This window comes from Siniperca chuatsi, linkage group LG19 (assembly GCF_020085105.1).
Source record: "Siniperca chuatsi isolate FFG_IHB_CAS linkage group LG19, ASM2008510v1, whole genome shotgun sequence".
Classification (NCBI taxonomy): Eukaryota; Metazoa; Chordata; class Actinopteri; order Centrarchiformes; family Sinipercidae; genus Siniperca; species Siniperca chuatsi.
The window spans coordinates 4,226,382-4,250,322 of record NC_058060.1 but is presented as its reverse complement, the minus strand read 5'-3'; the positions used below and the strand labels follow the sequence as shown (position 1 = coordinate 4,250,322).

The 23,941-nt window shown below is 40.3% G+C and overlaps 1 protein-coding gene across 1 annotated transcript in view; it reads left to right on the top strand.

Annotated features, from left to right (window-relative positions):
- The window catches only part of plppr5b (phospholipid phosphatase related 5b), a 230,840-nt gene that overhangs the window by 74,049 nt on the left and 132,850 nt on the right, over nt 1–23,941 (top strand). Inside the window, exon 7 of the mRNA XM_044176787.1 lies at nt 1,173–1,361. Coding sequence (XP_044032722.1) covers nt 1,173–1,361 — 189 coding nt within the window. The remainder of the gene's footprint in view (nt 1–1,172; nt 1,362–23,941) is intronic.

Here is a 23,941-nt window from a genome sequence, read left to right as displayed (position 1 = left end):
GGGAAGACAACATGAGAAAATGGGAAAGAAAGTTTAGTATTCACAATTACACATGCGATTTACTTGTTTGCATGTTGATATGACTTTGTACGCACACATAGATGTGCTCGTGTACAGTATGTAAGCCTTTTACATTATTGCATTCACAATGATTGATACAGTACAAGTGGCTTTTAAAATAATACTGTTATATTGGAGATGGCAGCTGACATAAATTAAGATTATTCTGTCAGACTACTAATCCTGAGGTCAAGAATTAACTTTCTTTTTCAACTTCAGTAGATCCTTTCCTGTGTATTCCATGTGTGCTTGTATGCAATTTGAATCCTGTGCAGGAATGGTGGACTTTGCCAGTAGCAATGGAAACTACTACATAGAGAGATAATTACTAAATATACATACATTTAATGGCTATTGCAGAAAAAATGCTGACTGTGAAAATGGGTTATGCTTAGGGCTATGAGGATTATAACGTTAACTATTTTTACTACTTATTTTATTTAGCTACTTATGTAAAGTATCTGAACACTTCACATGACTGCCCACAAGCAATAACTTGCCAAATCGATGGATGTGACATCATGCAGCTTCTGCTCATTCAGTTTTATGTATTGACTAATTTCTCTGAAACTCTGCTCCTGAATTTGTTAAACATGGCAAGTTCTATGTCCACTTTACACACACACACACACACACACACACACACACACACACAGATGGAGAGAGCTGTCAATTCTCCTATTTGCCTACACGTTCTTCTAATCTATCTCTCACTCAGTCTCACACACTCACTCTCTCTCTCACACACACACACAGAAATACTGTGCTGTACTCCTTATCTCTTACATGCTTACACACCCTCACACACCCGCTGTCTCTCCCTCCTTCTCTCTCTCTCTCTTTCTCTCACTCTCTCTCTCTCACACACACACACACACACACACACACACACACAGTGTATAGTCGCAGCATTAGCGAGCAGAGGAAGCCAGGGCGAGCGAGCCTCCGCCACGATCAGAGAGGGACTCATCGCGTGCAGCCGCGCCGTCATGAGCCGGTCAGCGGGAGTCGGTACCGCCGGGGAGGAGGAGGAGGCTGGGTAGGAGAGAGAGAGAAGCTTTGTTTTAATTAAATGTCTCTCGCTCTCCGTCTGCATTATGCTGTACTTCCAGCTGGTGATCATGGCCGGGACCGTCATGCTGGCCTACTACTTCGAGTACACCGACACCTTCAGTGTGCACGTGCAGGGCTTTTTCTGCTACGACACCACCTACACCAAACCCTACCTAGGACCCGAGGACAGCAGCGCCGTCCCGCCCGTCCTGCTGTACGCCGTGGTGGCCGGGCTGCCCACGCTGATGGTGAGTGCATACTTCATCAGCAAACTTCACCCATCAGACCTGCAGGTCAATTAACACACTGAAGATTACTAGCCTAAAGAATCGGATCACAAAATCCCGTGTCTCTTCATATTGCTTTCAAATAGAAGCCACATTCATTCTGGCTTTGCTTAATCTCTGGACTGTTATCATATAATGATTACTGTAGGCTAGCACTGGAAAATTAGTTGATTAATCAAGTAGTCAACCGACAAATTGCCAACAATTTTGAATCGCTGATTAATTATTTAGGTCATTTGTCCATCAAAACACCCAACATTCTTTTGTTGCAGCCGCTCAAATGTGTGGGTTATCTGTTTTTCTCTAGCTTTGGGTTTTGGACTGTTGGTTGGACAAAATAAGACAATTATAGATGTCACCTTGGGCTCCAGAAATTTCCACAAATTTCTGACATGGTATAGAACAATTAATCAATTAATCAGAAAAAAATAATTGACAGAATAACTGATAATGAGAATATTTCTTAGTCACTGCCCTAGATTATTGTATTGATTAAAAAAAAAACACCCCCATAATTTCAGACTAAATATTATCCTGAGTAATTATCGATATTGTTGTGTTTTTCCATTAAAATAGCATCCTCTTACTGCTGACGTTTGCCTGATCTTTGGTCCATGATATAATGTCAGAAATGACAAGATCAAATTTAAAATGGCATATACAAGCTGCCTTCCCATAACTCAGTGCACAAGATCAAATGTGAAACCCACCTGTTTATCTGTATTGATTTGATCTCTTCAAAATGCACCAATGAGAGATGAGTAATGGTCAGTCTGATGAATTATTAGCTGCCATCTCAGAGGAAATATTGTCCTGAGTAATTCTGAGAATGATTCAGCCTCCATGTAGATTACTGCTGACTTTGGTCTGATCTTTGCTCCTTGATATAATGTCAAAAATGACAAGATGAAATTTCAAATGGCATTTAGGGACTGAGTTGACTTGTCATTGCTCAGGAAACAAGATCAAATGTGAAACCTGTTTATCTCTACTGACTTGATTTCTTCAAAGTGGAGTCAAGAAAGATCAGTAGTTATCAATTTGAAGAATTATTAGCTGCTGTCATAAAGGGAGTATTAATCCTCGGTGATTCCTATTATGATGTTTTTTTGAAGTTGCATTCATTGATTTTTTTGCCCACGCAACAAGCTGTAAACACAACATTAAAGGGACAGTTCACCCCAACTGATTTTGGGGTGAACTGTCCCTTTAATATCACCTAGGGGTGGGCGATATGACCAAAATCTTCTATCATGGTATATGTAATTTTATATCACACTATATATCACAATACAGTTATTGTAATGTAAGTCAAAAGTTTTTCTCCCTCATCTTGAGTTTGTTGGGATGCCCCCTGCTCTGTATTTACAATTTCACTCTCTTCCTCCATTTTTTCTTGTCACTCTCTTCTTCTGCGGTGGTTGGCAAACCAGCTAAGAGGTGCATTACCGCCACCAACTTTTACTCTCATGTCACATTAGAACGTGGTAAGCAGTTCTGCTGCCCAAATCATGTTACTTTGCAAGGCATCTGGACTACATAGTCTGTCCCAGATATATAGCAGAGATAGCTCCCGTGGTGGAAACGGTATTGCCAAATCTCTACCAGTCGACACATTTCTACCGTTGCACAGTATATACTGTCATATCGCCCAACCCTACTTTTAGGTTAAGATGATATGGTGACTGTGTTAGCAAACAATTGCCTACACAGCCAGTAGACACAGAGTGACATTACTATTCATTTAGAGATGTTGGTGTCCACCTGATGAATGTAAGTTCAATATTCACCATCCTTTTAACTCTGGTTTGGTCTCCACCAACCCCTGAGAAAATGATCTGTCTCTTTAGCTGCTAAATCATACACTATGTTCACCAGTTAGTCTCTAACTTTGGCTGTCTGCTGTTTGGTGCTGTAGTGGAAGAGAAGGAATATCTGGCATAACTTCCAAGGTGCATGGAGAGGGAAAAAGTCTGAAGAGGTCAAAACTTGTAGTAAAAAAAAGAACTTTATTATCAGTCCAGCAGCTTGTGGCCTGCATCAGGGTCACCTTTAAACACATTACACAGTACATTTCAATAAGATGGGTATGAAGCGAAAAAGGGTAAAAAAAATAAGCCGACACTCGTTGATCTGACAGTAAAGTTATTCTTTATGCTACAAGTGTTGCTGGGAAGGCAGTGTACAGTGGGTTTGTCAGAGCTTTTTCACTGAAAACCTGCCAGCCTGATGCTGCTGGAAATGAGGTTGATGAGAGCAGAGTTTGCGAGCCAGAAAGTCAAAACAATCAGCTAAGAGAAGCTCATCAGTATGAGCGACATCTTTCACAGTTTACAGTCATTTGATCCATTGTTAATAAAAAAATATAGATTAGTGCAGCTTTAAGACACAGCTTCCTCTTATTTTATAGCTGACTTTTGCCTGAGCTTAGTTCCATGATATGATTCTCAAAATGACAAGATCACATTTAAAATGGCCATGCCATAGCTCAGTCAAAAGGATAATAAAATGTGATAAGATGTGAAACCTTCCTGTGTATCTGTATTGATTTGATCTCAAAGTCAAGCAATTTTTTATTTGATCATTCTGTTTAGTTATTAGTCACAAAGCTGTTATTTCAGGGAATATATGTCTTGAATGCTCCCTGATGTGATTATTTTACATACAGCACCTGCATATATTCCTGTGGTTTTTGCCTGATCTTTGTTTTTCATATATAATATATAATAATAATATTAATATTATAGCTGCTTATCATTAAACCTTGAAGTCATGTGTCTCATCTAAGTCTTGAACTTACAACCTCGGCCACCAATGGCACATTGTGATCATGTTGAGCTACCAAGAGAAATTGGCCAATCAGAGGTGGCTTCACGCTAAGACTTACGCAACCACCAGGATTGCGATAACAGCTGTCCATGCATGAAAAAATTCAGTTATCAAGACGAAATTATGTGTACTTCATCTAGACAACATAGAGATGTCTGTAATTTTCTTTACAAAGATTGATTGTGCCATAACTGACAAACTGATGTTTAAAGATGCTCTATTTCCATTGACTAAAATAGTTTACAAGAGCATAGAAATCAAAATAAGGCAGGTATATGACAGGCAGCTTTCCATGTAGGAAGAAATAAATTAACAACACTGGCAATTCCAAGATGGTCCGGCAGCATGCGCTGCCCGGCCCCTAATAATCACAAATAACTGGATCAAATTTAATGTGGACTGCAGAGACCTCCTTTCCTCACCATTATAACTCCGTGGCCCCTGAATGAATGATGCTTGTGTTATGTTTCACTGTTCTTTCATTAGCTCTGCCAGTTACAAACTGATTGTGGAAAGAACACAAGAACACACAGAAATGCAGCCAACAAGGTTGCAGTGCACCTTGAATATTAAGTGCAGTGATTACCGCTTCAGTAGCTGGTCTGAAGCTGACAGTGCAGGCCAAGCGTTTACACAGTTACCCTGCTCTGGCTACATGTAGGACTGTCTGTATGCCTCTGTGTCTGTTTCAGTTGCTCGCCTGCCTACCTGTCTACAACCGCACACACACACACAGCCCAGGCATCCTGGCACGTCACACAACACACAGTCTCAAAGCAGCAACATTACATTTAACCAGATTTAGCAGCATAAGTTTGCTACGATCTCCTCTGCTGCCCAGAGTCTTTGGTGGCAGTGTTCATTACACTGCATATTACTTTTTGATGTAATTAAGTCATGATATTCCTATTCAGACTGATGGGATCTTCAACATGTAGTGCAGAAGTGTGCAGCTTCAGTGCAACATGGACATGGATGTGGACCAAGCATGAGAAATTGTAATGGTAATGAACACACAGCATACTGACATTTCTTTTCTTGCTGAAAATTAAAATAGATCAGGAGAAAACAACAGAAATTATTCTCAGACAACATTTTTTGCATTTTTTGTGTCAAATTTTTGGCAAAAAGTGTTAGGGTCCATACAAGCACTCCCTCAGGTCCCCCTTTTTAAAAATGGGAACCACCACCTCGGTCTGCCATTCCATAGGCACGGTCCCTGACCTCTACACGACACTGAAGAGGCGTGTCAGCATCTCAGGTCGAATTTCATCCACACCTGGAGGAGCTTTTTTGAATACCTCAGAGACCTCTGCCCAGGGATATGGTTGAGGCTTTCTCCGAGTCTCTGTCTCCTCCGTCCTCCACAGAGGACGTGTTGGTCGGGTTTAGGAGTTCCTCAAAGTGCTCTTTTTATCGCTCGACAATATTCCTAGTGAGGGTCAGCAGTTCTTCTCCCCTGCTAATAAAAGCCTGAGCCAAACCCTGCTTTCCCTTCCTGATTTGCTAGAATTTCCTTGAGGCCAACTAAAAGCTCTTCTCCATAGCCTCCCTGAACTCCTCCCACCCCCAAGTTTTTGCTTTGGTGACTACTAAAGCTGCAGTCCTTCTGGGCCCCTGGTACCTGTCTGCAGCAGGCCTCCTTCAGCTTGACGGCCTCCTTCACTCCTTCTTACGTTGCCGCCATGTCAGGCACCGATGACTTTCTCACCACAACTTCTAGCAGCCACCTCCACAATTGATGCTTTGAACATGCCCCACTTGGATTCCATGTCCCCAACCTCCCCCGGTCTTTAACCACAACCATTATTTTTTTTATGCTGATTTAAACACATCTACTGCGCTCTTCAATAAAATACCACACAGATGGGCAAAGCAAATTCCATGGTCAGGAAAATACCAAACTGTCGGAGCGGTGCTTGTGCTGGTCGTTGCGCCGCTATGAAAATCGGGCCCATGGAGTTGCATTATGGGGAGTGTAGGATCCATTGTTTTTGGGAGCTTGACCCATACATTGGACTAAAAATCAGGATCTCTCTCTCTCTGCTGCAAATTTTGACCATTTTTTATCTGTCTCTTGCAAGTCTCCCATCAGTATGGAAGTACAGGACTAATTCACTGCCCCTTTAAAGAGTAAGGCTGGCATTTTCTTTCTTATTGTCAACAAATCATATGAAAAAATGAAAACAATCAATGTGTTAGTCGTCTCTCAGTACTTTATGACTTCTCTACCATGTTTGTGGCTCTCAGCTCCAAGCCCATTGGTTCCTACTGAAGACCTAAATCTTTAAAAAATACCTCACAAATATATTAGTTTAATTTTTTACAAGGCTCAATAATTTCCTAAAACAGCTGGTCGTTTTTAGCAAACCTTACTCAAACAGGAGGGAATCGTTTGTTGGGGACTATTTTCAACGGCGGATTAATACACATTTGGTGCTCTAGTGAGTATTTGGGGCAGCAGGATGGTGTATGTGGGATTGAGTCAAAATAAAGTACAGTGTGTGTGTTCATGGTAATGAAGGATGTTAGTAGGATATTCAATTCAACTTTATTTATATAGCGCCAATTCATAACAGAAGTTCTCATTGCGCTTTTTCCTATAGAGCAGGTCTAGACTGTACTCTTTATAATATTAATTACAGAGACCCAACAAATCCCACCATGAGCAAGCATTTGGCGACAGCGGCAAGGAAAAACTTCCTTTAAGAGGGCAGAAACCTTGGACAGAACCAGACTCAATGGTATAGAAAATCACCAGACTTATCCTTTGAAATAGAGCTACTTCAAACTGTACATTGAAGTTTATCATGAAAAAATTGAAAATTTGATCAAAGTATCACAATTCTGACTATAAAAACATTGGATTATGCTAAAACTATTTCAGTAAATGTGAATAAAATGAATAGCAAACATATTTGAATGTGTTTTTCCAAACAGACTGCGTTCCTCTGAGATTCCTCTGATTAAATTAAATAATCCAGAAGACAAACAATGAGCCAACCTGAACACTGAAAAGACAGAATTTGAATTTGTACATATTTGCATTAAAGTGGTTGCTGTTCAACAGCCAAATAATACATTTTAACTTTTCAACAGCACCACCATACCTGATATTTCAAATGAGTCCATGCTCTCGCACTGTCACTGTCATTACAACATCAAGATATGGCAACTTTGACAAAAATATAATCTGCTGTCTATATGTTCAATGTAATGGATTTTCTATTGGAGCATGTTTCAAATTTCAAGTCAAATGTGCAAGTTAGTTTTCAAACTGTACCGAAGTGAAATCAATGACTACTTGGAAGGGAAATGAGACTCTGAATCAATCTCTATCCAAAGTGGTCTGCAGTAAAGTAATATGTGATGTTATAGTAAGATAAACAGTGTGGAGAGTGCTACAGTCTCCCTACACTTGCATGTATGTGTCCAGCAGAGACTTGGGAGAGTTGTATTGTTTGTCAATTAATATGAATGCCTCTTCCTGCTGCTGAGACTTAGTAAATGTCGCAAAATTACTGGAAGGGAAAAAATAAATGCTTCAAAGGTACTTGATTATACAGCATTTAAAGCACAGTTTCATATTGTTTCAAATCTTACTAACAATATGCCATAATGCCATATGTTCATTGTTGATTGATTTACAATGGTTAAAGGGGGGGACCCACTTGTGTAGGTGCGATCAATTAATTATGGCTAACAGAATTATCAAAGATAATCATAAATAACTATAATGAATAAAAATTAAACACAGCAAAAACACACCATATGACTAACTCTAAACTACAGAAAAAAGGTGTATGTGTGTGTGCGCAGGTCTGGGTGCACGCCAAAAGGAATTTGTGTGTTTCTTTGTTCTCCGTATGTCTCGCGTGCACAAGCCCACGTGGTCAGAAACAAAGTAACATGTGGAGCAGGAGCTTTAAAGTTACTCTACACAATGTGTGGTTGTCTTTAAGGGTCAAATAGAGGTGTATGTGTATGATCTGTTTAGGATAACGGTGCCAAGTTAAAAGGAGTTAGTTAGCATGCAAGGACTGTCTGTGTGGAGCATAACATAAACTAACATCAACTTAGCATGTGGCTACCAAATTAACCGGTCATGATGATATTAACAGGTAAACACGTCACTACAAAACCTCAGTGAAAACACATCAGTACATGTACATCGTTAACAAAACAGTCCTGTGCTTAGCCAAGTACACTGTTACACTATGTGATGCCCAGTTGTTACGATACAGTCCGTCGGGAGGGAAAGAGAGGTGGCTTTGGTGCTGCTGTTAGCTGCTGTTGTCAATAAGCCAAGCTGGGAAGAATTGTGGTTCTATTGTGGTTCCGCTGTGGAAGCGTCTTTTGCTGTGCAGTGTCCGCTTGTAGCGATCGGAGGAAGCCAGTCGCTCCATCTGTGGTTGTCCTTACAGAGTTAACTTGCTTCGTGCTCCCGTTAGCATGTGAAGTTAGCTGGCAGGCTTTGTGCAATAACCGTTGGCTCTAAACTTCAGTTCTGCTGCATGTTTCTGTTCCGAGCAGATTACACAGCAAAGCCAGGAGGAGAGAGTTCAGGTGGATGTCTGCTCGTGAGCAGGAGAAAAGAGAGAGAGCATCGCTGACCTTGAGGCCCAGGTCCTCCGTATAATCCACAGACCTCACTGTCAACAGGTTTCATTGGGGCTGTTTTCTACTTAAACCATGTGTCTGTCTGCGCATAGAAGGACATCTTTGAAAGCTGTGATATTTGCATCATTTGCAATAAGACATCACTTTAATAAGAATATGATTTGTTGAATTAGCACTGTTGGCCACTTGGATGGCTAAGTGACTCTCTCAAGGTTAGAGGAAGAGTTTTGTTAATCTAGTTTACTCATGCAGACTTTCCCAGCAGCTATAGGTAATCAAAACCGCAAAGTCCCAGTAACGCTTTTTTAAAATTATTTCTTCCTTATCTTTCCAGCTGTAATCTCATGTGTTTAAAAAATGTCCATGCAGTCATCTCTCTTTGTCCATTCTCTGGCCTACTAGTTGTAGGATTTACATCCATATTGGACAATTCGCCATCTTGGGGATGTCATTATTCTGTGCCAGAGCCAGAAATATGGTGACAGAAAAAGTGTCATGAAAATGGAAACAGGCAGTCATGAGATGGACATATATAGATGGACTTATAGAAATAATAACTATTAATTACCCTAATGACAAACCATAAGTGCTTCTAGTGACCGCTCTACTAATTGCATTGGTATAGAAAATTACATTCTTTGGATGTGCCAGCCACTGAGATACTGGTTTACGACAAAATACCCCATTTATATATCGGCATTTATGTTAAATTAAATGTTTAAATTGATATAAACCTTTTTTTTTCAAGTCCAAGCTTTATTTTATGTTCTAGAGGATCTTTCTGCTCGGTGAGAAAAGAGACAGTTACATTGAGTAGCAAAACAGAGCTATTGGATGGAGTGTGTTTACTTTTCTGATTCAATTGTTAAGTAAAGTAAGTAAGTAAATGTCTTCTATAGCTGGAGTCACAGTTTAGTGCACCAAGCTATACAACAACATTGCAGAAGCCGACACTGCCTCTGAGATGTATAAAGGGGCATAGTCTGAAAAGACACTTGTTAGAAGTCGCTTGTCAGTTGTCCCAGCACAGAGTGGTTGATTAAATGTCTGAAGCCATGCCAGTCGGTTTGCATGGAAGTGTAACACAGATATTTTTCCAAGAGATAATAGGACAGTTTGATGTTTATCTGAGATCTGGCTAACACTGTTGTGTGTGATGTTCCACAGTCCTACTTTTAGAGAGATTTGTTCTGATGACTGATGGTCTCAACCAGACTTATTCACATAGAAATCATGTCCAGGGATGGTCAAGGGTGCTTTTTATGTTCTAGATGCACTTTTCCTCCTTCCTCCTAGTCTGCATAGGAAGGTTTTTGTGTTAAGTTTTGCTTTTCAAAATCAGAAAGTGACAATTTGAAAAACGTGATTATATAATTAAAGTGTATCTTCACCCGCCAAATTCTGCTAGCTCCCTTCCTCCCAGCATATTTTAAAAATGCAGTAGAGGACTGTAGGACAAACCCTGTAGGGGGCGTGACCTCATGTGTCCCACCGGAGGTAAGGAGACACCGACCAGCGTGAGCGACAGACAGCTAACCAGCCATGAGGAGCTGCTGTCAGACTCTCCGTGTCCACGCTGGAAACACACTGGAGCTTTGACAGTCAGAAGCACATTCATGGCCCTTTGTAAAAGTTTGTGTGGTACCTGTGTTGCAGCTGAGCTAACGTTAGCGGTTTAGAGAGGCTCTCCGGAGAGTGTGTGTCTGTGGGGGAGTGTCAGTACGTAGCTGTAACCTGCTGTTTATCATGGGATGATCATCAAGAGAAAGTATGCAGTCCGATCGTGCTTCTACAGCCATCAAAAGCTGTTCGAACCATTGCGCCAAAATTGAAAAATACCAAGTAGAGGGTTAGCAAAAACTAGCGTAAACTCTTGTGAATGATGCATCTCGAGCTGCATATATTTGAAAATGAGCGCTGTTTCACAGACTTCCACTCAATGGATGGGGGAGGTGGGCCGCCCACCTCTGATTAGAGGGCGCTAACACTCTTTTTTTAATATAAATGTCGTCAATGACGTAAATTAGTCCCAGTCGACTCTATGTCAGCATTGGCCAATTGGCATTGGCAAATTAGTACCATTATAAGTAAGCCAAATTAGCTATTAGCAGTTCCACTGCAATCATCACTGGATTACTTTGATACTGAAGAAAATTTTTTAAAAACTGATGATTCCCAGACAAGCTCTGGAGTTATAAGGAGCGTCTTTTGTTTAATTTCTAGAATTCTATAATTTATAATAATAATAAAACTATATTTATAGAACACTTATCAAAACAAAGTACAAAGTGCTTCACAACAAGAGGAATAAAATACCACAGTGAATGACGAGATACAAAGAAATAAAATACACAAAAGCAATAAAATAAACAGTAAAATAAACAGCCCGTTCAGGTAAAATCAGGATATGCTTTCAAATAAAAATGAGACTTAAACGAAGACACTGACTCAGACAACCAAATTTCTCCGGGCAAGTTGTTCCAGAGCCTCGGTACCCCTTAGTTTTCATCCTGGACTCAGGAACAGACAGGAGACCCCTGCCTGAAGATCTCAAACTACGTGAAGGTTCATAAGGGATTACAAGGTCTAAAATATAATCTGGGGCCAGGCCATGAAGATCCTTAAAAGTAATCAACAAGATCTTAAAATCAATCCTAATACCAACAGGGAGCCAATGTAAAGAGGCTAAAACAGGTGTTATGTGGTCGTACTTCTTGGTCCTGGTTAACAGCCTAGCAGCTGAGTTTTGTACAGTCTGCAGTCGTGTCAAAGTTTTTTGATTAAGACAAGTGAACAGGCTGTTACAATAATCAAGGCGTGAGGAGATAAAAGCATGTACAACAGTTTCTGTATCACTAAGATTTAAAATAGATCGTAATTTTGCAAAGTTTCTGAGGTGATAAAAACATGATTGGACAAGCTTAGTGATATGTTGCTCAAAACATAAATTGCTATCAAACAAGACACCAAGATTTCTTGCAACAGGCTTGATATGTTGTGACAGGTTACCATTAGATGGCAGTATTTGTTTAGTGATGTGTTGGGGCCCAATAACAAGGATTTCAGTTTTATTTGAGTTGAGCTAAAGAAAATTTATCGACATCCAATTTTTTATGTCAGACAGGCAGTGTGAGTGCTCATTTAGTTTCCGTCTTGGTTTCACTCGCTCCGTGTCCAATAAAACAATCCACATAGTCCGTTTTCTTATAAAATATCTTCCTTTAATCTTGATTATCAGATAAATAAAACAAATAAAATTATAAAGGCAAAATATGATCTCAAATCTTCAATATCACGGATGCGGTAAAGAAAACTGTGCGACTCCACTGTATTCCCAAGAGCGCACTACCGCCAAAGCTTCACAGTCGTGATTCTTAAAGAGCCAGTACGCAATTTTAACATATTACAAAATATCACAGAGTTGGCTTCTTATCACAAAAGAAGCCAACTCAAACAAAAATATTCAAAAACTGAATCCAATCAAAATAGGCTCTTACAGGCAGTCCTGCAGAGAACTCAGCGTACTAAGGTCAGTGGGCTTGACAGGGAGGTACGACTGCGCGTCATCCGTATAACAATGAAAAGAAATACCATGTCTGCGGATTACATCACCCAAAGGAAGCATGTACAAAGAGAACAGTATTGGTCCCTGAATTGAACCTTGAGGCACACCGTACTTAATGCTGACACAGAATTTCCTATTGGACAGATAAGATGAGAACCAGTCTAGTGCAGTGCCAGATATGCCCACCCAGTGCCTCAGTCTATCTAAAAGAATGCCATGATCAATTGTGTCAAAGGCAGCACTTAAGTCCAACAGCAGAATTGAACACATGCCTGCATCTGCATTCATTAAAAGGTCATTGGTGACTTTGAGAAGGGCTGTTTCAGTGCTGTGGTGTTGACGAAAGCCAGATTGGAACTTTTCAAAGGTATTATTGTTTTCCACAGCAGCAAGAAGCTGCTTAGATACAAGTTTTTCGAGAATCTTCGAAATGAAAGGCAATTTGGAGATTGGGTGATAGTTATCCAGGAGGGTGGGATCAAGCCCAGGTTTTTTTAGGACTGGCTGGACACAAGCTGTTTTAAAGAAATCAGGGATGCAGCCAGTAGACAGCGAGCTGTTAAAAATAATTTGTAAAAGGGGCACAATACAATCCATAACTTCCAATAAAAACCTAGTTGGGATTTTGTCCAGAAGGCTGTAGGACACTCTCATAAGAGACATGATGTCTGCGAGTTCAGGCAGCGTAACAGCAGAAAAATTGCTCAAAGAATCTTTGAGCGGGTGATCCACATCTAAAAAGACAGGGTTGGGGGTGATATCAGATCTTATTAACTCCACCTTTCCAGCAAAGTGCAAAAGAAACTTTTCACAATCAGCATCACACTCAGCAGGGGCACAAGGAGAGGCAGGGTTAACTAACTGATCCACAGTCTTAAATAGGAATCTGGGGTTGTGCTGATGGGCAGAAATAAGTGCAGAGAAATGACATGTTCTTGCATCCTTCACCATCCTATTATAAAGGCATAATAACTCTTTCATGGCCACAAAGTGGACCTGGAGACCTGATTTCTTCCATCTGCGTTCTGCTCTTCTGCATTTCTTTTTACAGTTTCGAATACTGTCATTTAACCATGGCTGTTGTCTAGTCTTTGAGTTTGGTCTATTTTTCAGAGGAGCTATGAGATCTAAGGTTGAAGAACACAGATAGTTAAAATAATCAACCAAATCGTTGGTGTTGGAGGGATTGTGAAACACACTGCCAGGAGGATTGAACAGTGTACAGAATTTTATGGCACTATGCTCATTAAGGACGCGTGTGTACTTAGAGTGAGATAAGACAGTACTAGCAGCCTCTAATTCACAGTTAAAAACGATGCATAGGTGATCAGATAGAAACATGTCCCTGATTTCCACAGATGGGGTTTTCAGGCCCAGACTAAAGACTAGGTCTAAGGTGTGGCCACGGGAATGAGTTTGACCAGACACATGTTGTTGAAAGTTAAAAGAGTTAGTGATATTTAAAAAAAATCAGCAGCAAGGGCATTAGAGGAGTCATCAACATGAATATTAAAATCACCACAAAGAAAAATTCTATCATAATTTAACACAAGACTGGATAAAAACTCAGGGAGTTCCAACAACAAGGAGCCAGCTGGTTTAGGGGGGCAATAAATAATAGCAAATATGACCAGGAGGGGGCCGCCAAGTTTAAACATGAGCACTCCACAAAGGAGGAAAAATCATTGCAAGCTATGAGGTTACACTTAAAATGCTTCCTATAGACAGTAACAAGGCCCCCACCTCGACCACAGACCCTAGGGTGACTAAAGCAGTCAAAATCAGGAGGGCACAATTCAGCCAGCTGACTGTGATCACGAGGACGTAACCAGGATTCAGTTAAAAATATAAAATCTAAATCAGTAGAAGAGATAAAATCATTTAAAATAAACGTTTTGTTAGAGAGGGATCTTACATTGAGAAGAGCCATCTTAAAAAGTCTGTGCTGCTTCAGATTTGAGGTTGAGACTGGAGGTATGGTTCTGGCCCGGATCTTATATTTATTATTATTATTGCTGTTTCGGCTGTGACTGTTTCGCACTAAGGACCTATCCGAAATTACCACAGAAATGTTAAAAGTGGCACTAGAGGGATCTGGGCTCCAGATAGCAGTACTATGAGTCAGTCCACTATGAGTCAGTCCACAAGGGGGAGTTAGTGACAGCAGAGTGTGCGTGGCTGTTTTTGGTGGGCAGAGAAGAGGAAGAGGAAGAGCGAGGGGAAACAGGTGATGTAAATAGTGAACTACGTGAGGAGGACAGCGCAGCGTGCTGCAAGTTTGCCGCCAGCATGCGACTACCTGACTTGTTTGGGTGAAGACCATCTCGTGCAAACAAGGAAGAACGATCCCAGAATAAGTTAAAGTTGTGAATAAAACCAACGTCATGGGTGCTGCAGACAGACTGAAGCCAGGTATGAAGGCTGAGGATCCTGCTAAAACGGCCAATTCCCAGACCCAGTGTAGGAATTGGACCCGAAATGAAAGCATGCTTTCCGGTGCTGTTGAGCAGGTCAAAGAGGCGGATGAAGTCTGCTTTCGTCAGCTCAGATTGCTGACGGGTAGTATAAGTGGTGCCGACATGGACTATGACTTTCGTGATAGTCGTCGGGAGTGCAGCCAAAAGTCCGGGGAGCTTTTCGAGGATGTCGGGGGTCGTAGCTCCGGGAAAGCAGTGTGTGACCGCATTAGCGAAGCGGATATTCCTCACTATGGAATCATCATCATCTTCATGCTCCGGGGCGCCAGTGATGATGGAGCCGAGCCACGGAAGAGTGGGATCATTGTCCAGTGCTGGAGTGGAGCAGTCAGGGGAGTGAGATGGGATGGTTGCATTCCGGCTTGCGCAGCCAGAGGAGCTGAGGACTGCCAGGTGTTTTGCCTGGGCCGAGGCGACAGTGGAGAACTCCAGGATGAGCTTGTCTTTTTCTCTGAGCTCGGCTTCCAGACAGGCGATACTTTTCCTCAGCTTTGAGACGGTAAGGTGACAAGATCCACACTCAGCCATCAGGCTATCACTTAGTCCGTGAGAGTGCTTCAAAGCTTAAAGTCCTCAGTTAAGTCCATAAAAGTGCTACAAGCTTAAAATCCTTGGTAAAGCCCGGCTAGCCTAGCAGCCGGGCTAAAAACAAACCTAGCTAAGCTAGCAGCAGTCGAGGCAGTCCGGTAAATCACGCCGACTTGCAGCCAGCTTAAAGTCACTTAAGATCCACATGTCCGAACCGAGGTGGGAGACACCGACCAGCGTGAGAAGCGACAGACGCTAACCAGCCATGAGGAGCTGCTGTCAGACTCTCCGTGTCCACGCTGGAAACACACTGGAGCTTTGACAGTCAGAAGCACATTCATGGCCCTTTGTAAAAGTTTGTGTGTGTACCTGTGTTGCACGTGAGCTAACGTTAGCGGTTTAGAGAGAGCTCTCGGGAGAGTGTGTGTCTGGGGGAGTGTCGGTACATGCAAGCTGTAACCTGCTGTTTATCATGGGATGATCATCAAGAGAAAAGTATGCAGTCGATCGTGCTTCTACAGCCATCAAAAGCTGTTCGAACCATTGCGCCAAATTGAAAAATACCAAGTAGAGAGGAGCTTAGCAAAACTAAGCGTAAACTCTTGTGAATGATGCATCTCGAGCTGCATATATTTATTTGAAAATGGCGCTGTTTCACAGACTTCCACTCAATGGATGGGGAGGTGGGCACGCCCACCTCTGATTAAGAGGCGCTAACACTCTTTTTTAATATAAATGTCGTCAATGACGTAAATTAGTCCCAGTCGACTCTATGTCAGCATTGGCCCAATTGGCATTGGCAAATTAGTACCATTATAAGTAAGCCAAATTAGCTATTAGCAGTTCCTGCAATCATCACTGGATTACTTTTGATACTGAAAGAAAATTTTTAAAAACTGATGATTCCCAGACAAGCTCTGGAGTTATAAGGAAGCGTCTTTTGTTTTAATTTCTAGAATTCTATAATTTATAATAATAATAAAACTATATTTATAGAACACTTATCAAAACAAAAGTACAAAGTGCTTCACAACAAGAGGAATAAAATACCACAGTGAATGACGAGATACAAAGAAATAAAATACACAAAAGCAATAAAATAAACAGTAAAATAAAACAGCCCGTTCAGGTAAAATCAGGATATGCTTTCAAATAAAAATGAGACTTAAACGAAGACACTGACTCAGACAACCAAATTTCTCCGGGCAAGTTGTTCCAGAGCCTCGGTAAAAGCTTGTCCTTAGTTTCATCCTGGACTCAGGAACAGACAGGGAGACCCCTGCCTGAAGATCTCAAACTACGTGAAGGTTCATAAGGGGATTACAAGGTCTAAAATATAATCTGGGGCCAGGCCATGAAGATCCTTAAAAGTAATCAACAAGATCTTAAAATCAATCCTAATACCAAGGGAGCCAATGTAAAGAGGCTAAAACAGGTGTTATGTGGTCGTGCTTCTTGGTCTGGTTAACAGCCCTGCAGCTGAGTTTTGTACAGTCTGCAGTCGTGTCAAAGTTTTTTGATTAAGACAAGTGAACAGGCTGTTATAATAATCAAGGCGTGAGAGATAAAAGCATGTACAACAGTTTCTGTATCACTAAGATTTAAAATAGATCGTAATTTTGCAAAGTTTCTGAAGTGATAAAAACATGATTGGACAAGCTTAGTGATATGTTGCTCAAAACATAAATTGCTATCAAACAAGACACCAAGATTTCTTGCAACAGGCTTGATATGTTGTGACAGGTTACCATTAGATGGCAGTATTTGTTTAGTGATGTGTTGGGGCCCAATAACAAGGATTTCAGTTTTATTTGAGTTGAGCTAAAGAAAATTTATCGACATCAATTTTTTATGTCAGACAGGCAGTGTGAGTGCTCATTTAGTTTCGAGTCTTGGTTTCACTGCGCTCCGTGTCCAATAAAACAATCCACATAGTCCGTTTTCTTATAAAATATCTTCCTTTAATCTTTGAATTATCAGATAAATAAAACAAATAAAATTATAAAGGCAAAAATATGATCTCAAATCTTCAATATCTGCGGATGCGGTAAAAGAAAACTGTGCGACTCCACTGTATTCCCAAGCGCACTACCACTTAAACTTCACAGTCGTGATTCTTAAAGAGCCAGTGCACGCAATTTTTTAACATATTACAAAATATCACAGAGTTATTCTTATCACAAAAGAAGCCAACTCAAACAAAAATATTCAAAAACTGAATCCAATCAAAATAGGCTCTTACAGGCAGTCCTGCAGAGAACTCAGCGTACTAAGGTCAGTGGGCTTGACAGGGAGGTAAGCCGACTGCGCGTCATCCGTATAACAATGAAAAGAAATACCATGTCTACGGATTACATCACCCAAAGGGAAGCATGTACAAAGAGAACAGTATTGGTCCCTGAATTGAACCTTGAGGCACACCGTACTTGATATGGGAGAAGGATGACATAAGTTATTAATGCTGACACAGAATTTCCTATTGGACCAGATAAGATGAGAACCAGTCTAGTGCAGTGCCAGATATGCCCACCCAGTGCACTCAGTCTATCTAAAAAGAATGCCATGATCAATTGTGTCAAAGGCAGCACTTAAGTCCAACAGCACAAGAATTGAACACATGCCTGCATCTGCATTCATTAAAAAGGTCATTGGTGACTTTGAGAAGGGCTGTTTCAGTGCTGTGGTGTTGACAAGCCAGATTGGAACTTTTCAAAGGTATTATTGTTTTCCACAGCAGCAAGAAGCTGCTTAGATACAAGTTTTCTGAGAATCTTCCGAATGAAAGGCAATTTGGAGATTGGGTGATAGTTATCCAGGAGGGTGGGATCAAGACCAGGTTTTTTAGGACTGGCTGGACACAAGCTGTTTTAAAGAAATCAGGGATGCAGCCAGTAGACAGCGAGCTGTTAAAAATAATTTGTAAAAGGGGCACAATACAATCCATAACTTCCAATGAAAACCTAGTTGGGATTTTGTCCAGAAGGCTGTAGGACACTCTCATAAGAGACATGATGTCTGCGAGTTCAGGCAGCGTAACAGCAGAAAAATTGCTCAAAGAATCTTTGAGCGGGTGATCCACATCTAAAAAGACAGGGTTGGGGGTGATATCAGATCTTATTAACTCCACCTTTCCAGCAAAGTGCAAAAGAAACTTTTCACAATCAGCATCACACTCAGCAGTACATACTGACAGTATGAACAGATTTATTCTCTGGTACTTCTGAGTGATTTAAGAGAATTTGTAGCATTCACCAATTTTCTCGTATTTCGAATTTTCTCTTAGGACAAAATTCAGTCAGCTAGTAAAGTACAGTAAAGATTGGGCTGATTTTCAGATCCTGAAGAATAAAAAATTGGCTGGTATTGGTTTGTGCATTGGTGTATGCATCGGCAGCACACCAACACTGCGTCTTTACTCCAAAAATTAAATGAGAGGAAGTAGTTCTAACCTGCGCTGTTTACTGGAAAAAGTCTGTATCCATCTGCCTCAAGGATAATTCTGGTTAATTACTCATCATGTTAATAGCTGATATCTGGGAACATGACAAAATAGTCACGTGTAAAAGACAAGTAGTCAGTACAAGCATGTCCAGTGTTTATTCTAAACTATAAGTAATAAACCTCAGCTTTTGGTGTCACTCTTTCAGAATAAGAGGCTGACATGAAAGCGACCAGATAGGAGAAATCTTTTAGTAGAAGAGGCCGAGATACTCTACTTTCCCACCACAGACAGATAAGAATTAAATGCAGCTGTGAGACAGGTTATGTTGTGACTATTTTTATTCTATAGTAGTATGTTTTACTATTTGTTAGTCTGGAGCTGTGACAAATAAATGTGATTTGATAATAGCTGCCAGATAATAAATTGACTGTATGCTCTATAGTGCTATTAAAGAGAACAGACATAATTGAATTGGGACTGTGCTCTCCATAATGAATTTGCTGAACTGATTTGAAAGTGTTTACAAAAAGTATTTCCTAAACAGGCAATTCTCACAGCAATTATAATCCCCATCCTGAAAATATGATTATATCATTCACTTGATTACAGGAAGGTGGTCTAATATGTCTTGTTTCATCTAGTAACACAGAATTGGCTTTGTGAAGGAAAAAAAAAAAAAAAGAAAGTACAGTTGTGTTAATGTCAGTGCATTTTGTACTTTTACTGATTATGTGTGATTATGCGAGTTGCATGAATGTCTCTGTACTGTAGTGACAAAAATTTGATGATATTAATATTTCCACTTCTTAGAGTGGAATATTGAATCTAGAGATAATGCAACAAATCTTTCAAATTAATTGACAAAATTTGTCATTTGCAAATGGCGCCCTATCGACAGGATGACATTTGTCTTAATGTGAATTTACAAATCACTAATCAAAAAACTAATCTTTTATTGATGTGACATCGCTGTGGTTAAGGTTTGGTTAGGCTAGAGAACCCATTTTTAAAAAAGCACTTTGCAAAGTCATGGTGAAAATAACTACCAGGTTACAGTTATGGAGCGATCATGGTCATAGTTAAAGAATCCAGCGTTGATTGACTGTCCGTGAAACTGGAAAATAGTTGTTTCTGTGTTCAAAAGTCAATGTTTTTGTTCTGGGGGTCTCACGGTCAGTGTCCTGTAATAAAGTTTTCAGTTCACCTGCCTGCATGTATTGGGTCTGTGGGTTTCCTCCCACAGATAATCCATATTACCAAAATTAGTGCCAACACAATGTCTAAAGAAATCTGTACTGATACCCAAATAATGTTTTCCTACACCTGCCTTTATAAGTAACACTTTATTTTTATTTATTTATTTTTTTAATAAACCTCCCAACAATTTAGTGTTACACTTCCATACATTTGGGAGTCTTGTGAGACAAATTTAAAGAATTTTGTTGTTGTTTTTACCTAGAAAACCACACAAGAGGGAAATGACAGGGCCTTTTCTAGCCTGAATAGTTTCTGTAGCCATTCCTGTCAGATTGTATACAGCCCCAACAACATCCACCTATCAAGTGTATTTCTGTATTTGTTCTGAGAGAAAACTGGGGCAAAAATAAAATAAATAAATATGCCCTTGGTTTGCAGTGGTGTGGATGCACTTTGTATAAAACAGCAATACATATTGCAACAAGAAAATATAATTTGAAAATTCTAAATAATATTATGAAGGAATCAATTTTGAGAAACCTATGTCTCATTGAGATAAGCCCTTTAATTCTATTATCAGAGTGTGGAGCAGTCAGGGGAGTGAGATGGGATGGTTGCATTCGGCTTGCGCAGCCAGAGGAGCTGAGGACTGCCAGGTGTTTTGCCTGGGCCGAGGCGACAGTGGAGAACTCCAGGATGAGCTTGTCTTTTTCTCTGAGCTCGGCTTCCAGACAGGCGATACTTTTCCTCAGCTTTGAGACGGTAAGGTGACAAGATCCACACTCAGCCATCAGGCTATCATTTAGTCCGTGAGAGTGCTTCAAAGCTTAAAGTCCTCAGTTAAGTCCATAAAAGTGCTACAAGCTTAAAATCCTTGGTAAAAGCCCGGCTAGCCTAGCAGCCGGGCTAAAAACAAACCTAGCTAAGCTAGCAGCAGTCGAGGCAGTCCGGTAAATCACGTCGACTTGCAGCCAGCTTAAAGTCACTTAAGATCCACATGTCCGATGACTGAAAACTTTTTCCAAGTTAAAACATATAGGTAAAGCAGTGGCCAGGAAAGCAGTATAGCGTAGAAAACTTTGCTTAAAAACTCAATAAAATATCAATTTATGATGGTGTGGTTTAAGACGAAGTTTCTAGCGACGCTTCTGCTGGGTACACAAAAACGCTGACACATGCGCAGTGAAATCGCTATGGATTTCTACATCCATAGCAATTTCTGGATGGTCAAATAATGATATCCCGAGAAAGAGTTATGACTGAGAAGGAGTACGATTTCGGACGCGTATTGCAGCTATCAGGTGCTAAAGTACCTTAATATCCTCCATGAGTTGTGCGTCATAGCGGCTTCAGCAACTGCTGACCGTGTTGATACATGGGCGAAATCAGCGGTCTAACTACAATAACTAACTTACAGTTAGTTCTCCTGCATCCCCTGGGGAGGCGCCTCACAGTTTGAACACCTCTGCTCTACGGCATCCAAACCAAACTCGTCTCCTACAAAATACATTCATATACTACACATTTTGGCAAAAATCTAATTGTTTCCTGGATTACATTAAAGTTAAAGAGTCAAAGAGTTAAAGAGTTTTCCTTCGGGCATCAATAAAGTATTTCTGATTCTGATTCACTGGCAACGCATCCTGTCTGGGGCTTCAAGTCAGTTTTCACATGTCCGATATTTAACCAAGACCAAAATATTCCCTTAGCCTTAACAAAGAGATTTGAGTGTCTAAACATACAGTACAATAACCATAAAAACATCAATCGTGCTTTGCCAAGATTGGGTTGCACCCGCTAGGCCTCTCGCGATAACTACTTTTGTTGGACGATACATTGTCCCAGAAATAATTGCGATAAATGATATTAGTGTCATTTTAAGACCATTTTATGCCACCGATATAATGATAATATAATAATACAAGTACACCCTTTTAACTAACTTAAAATTCTTAAAGAATATTCAGACACTGGAATTGGAATGTGAAAAAAATATTAAAACATCCTAAATAAAAACAAATAAAATCCAACAACCAAAACAATAAATAAAATGGACTCTGACTCAGTTAACAAAAATTGCACTTAGATAAATATTAATCATTTGGCGCAGGGGTAGGCTATAGAGTCATTAATTCCTTAACAGGCAATATAGTAATGGTAAGGAAAACCCTGCTGTTTATTCTGGCATCATGCTGGCTAAAATGTTGGTGACATTCTTATGTAAAAAAACACACATGTAAACACTATGGGCAATATCGAGGTCAGCAAAAATTATTGAGGTCATGTCCATATACGATAAGTCAATATCATGACAGGCGATAGGTACATATCATATATATCGTCCGAAAAGTCGATAACATAATTATTGTGACAGGCCTAGTACCCGCTGTTTGTAAATCCATAAGTTTATGGGCTCTGTTTTCCTTAAACAGGGCACAGAAGCAAACAAGCAAAATCTCCAGGCACAAACACAAATGGGTATGCACATTTATACCAGTCCAGCACATTTTTGCAATTTTGGTGACCACAGGCCTTGGCGCAAACCAGGCGCTGCTGGGTGCAACGTGGAAGAGGCTGAATACATTATTAGTAGGGGGAATACAGAATCAGCAGGTGGAGTCAGGGTGAGCATCAGTAATGATGTCTGTCAGTGGTAGAATGAACAGGCAGCTGATTGGTGCCACAGCTGCTGAAATATCGGCACGGCTGGTTATAGTTGCGCAAACAGTTAATAAAGGCTTAATAATATATCTGGTCCAATAAGTCCAATAAACATAAACAAGTCTATTTGCTAAATATGTCCTTAAATTAAACAGCCCTAATGTCTTTAAACAAACAAATGCAAAATAGGGTTTGGAGATTTGTGTTTGTAATATTCCACAAGGTCTGTTATCATTAAATCCAGATGTCTCATCAGAAGATTTAAATAATTAATGAAGGTATCTACGTTGTACCTGGTCTGAGTACAGCTCAGATTTTGGAGAGGTCTGAGGGTGATCTTCTGCCATGGAGTTGGATCTGAGTGGAAGGAAACACATGTGTTCATAATCCACTGAAAGAACATGAAGGGTGCTTCTGCCTCCTCCAGGTATCAGTGTGTTTTTAGGTTATTTGTTTCATCATTTATTACCTCTTGCTGTGCGCCCTGACAGTATCCTGCGCCCTGAGATTTGTCTTCATTCCCCAGCAGCAGCTGTCACACAATCATGGTTCAGTCGCATCGCCTCCGGATTTGCAGGGCGAGTATAGGTTTAGGACCACACGTGTGAAATTCTTTAAAAATATTTTATTAACATGTTTTATTTGTTCACGGCATATAGAATGGATAATTTTGTGGTGTTACTGATTATACTGATACGCTTCAAAGCCACAACTGCAAATATTTATAGAGACTAAAGTATTTAAATGGCTATTAATTTGGCTCTTTTTATAGGATGGTTGCCCAAGGTGAACTTAATGTGAGTTAAATTCTGTCATTTGATATTAATACTGACTATTTCTGATAGCCGGAAGTGAGTGTGAATTCGCTACTTCCTCTTTCCAAAATTAAGGTCATTCACTATGATCATTTTAATACCTTTAAGCCATATGTCGCTACAGTATGAACAGATTTATTCTCTGGTACTTACGAGTGATTTAAGAGAATTTGTAGCATTCACCAATTTTCTCGTATTTCGAATTTTCTCTTAGGACAAAATTCAGTCAGCTAGTAAGTACAGTAAAGATTGGGCTGATTTTCAGATCCTGAAGAATAAAATTGGCTGGTATTGGTTTATTGCATTGGTGTATGCATCGGCAGCACACCAACACTGCGTCTTTACTCCAAAAAATTAAATGAGAGGAAGTAGTTCTAACCTCGCTGTTTACTGGAAAAGTCTGTATC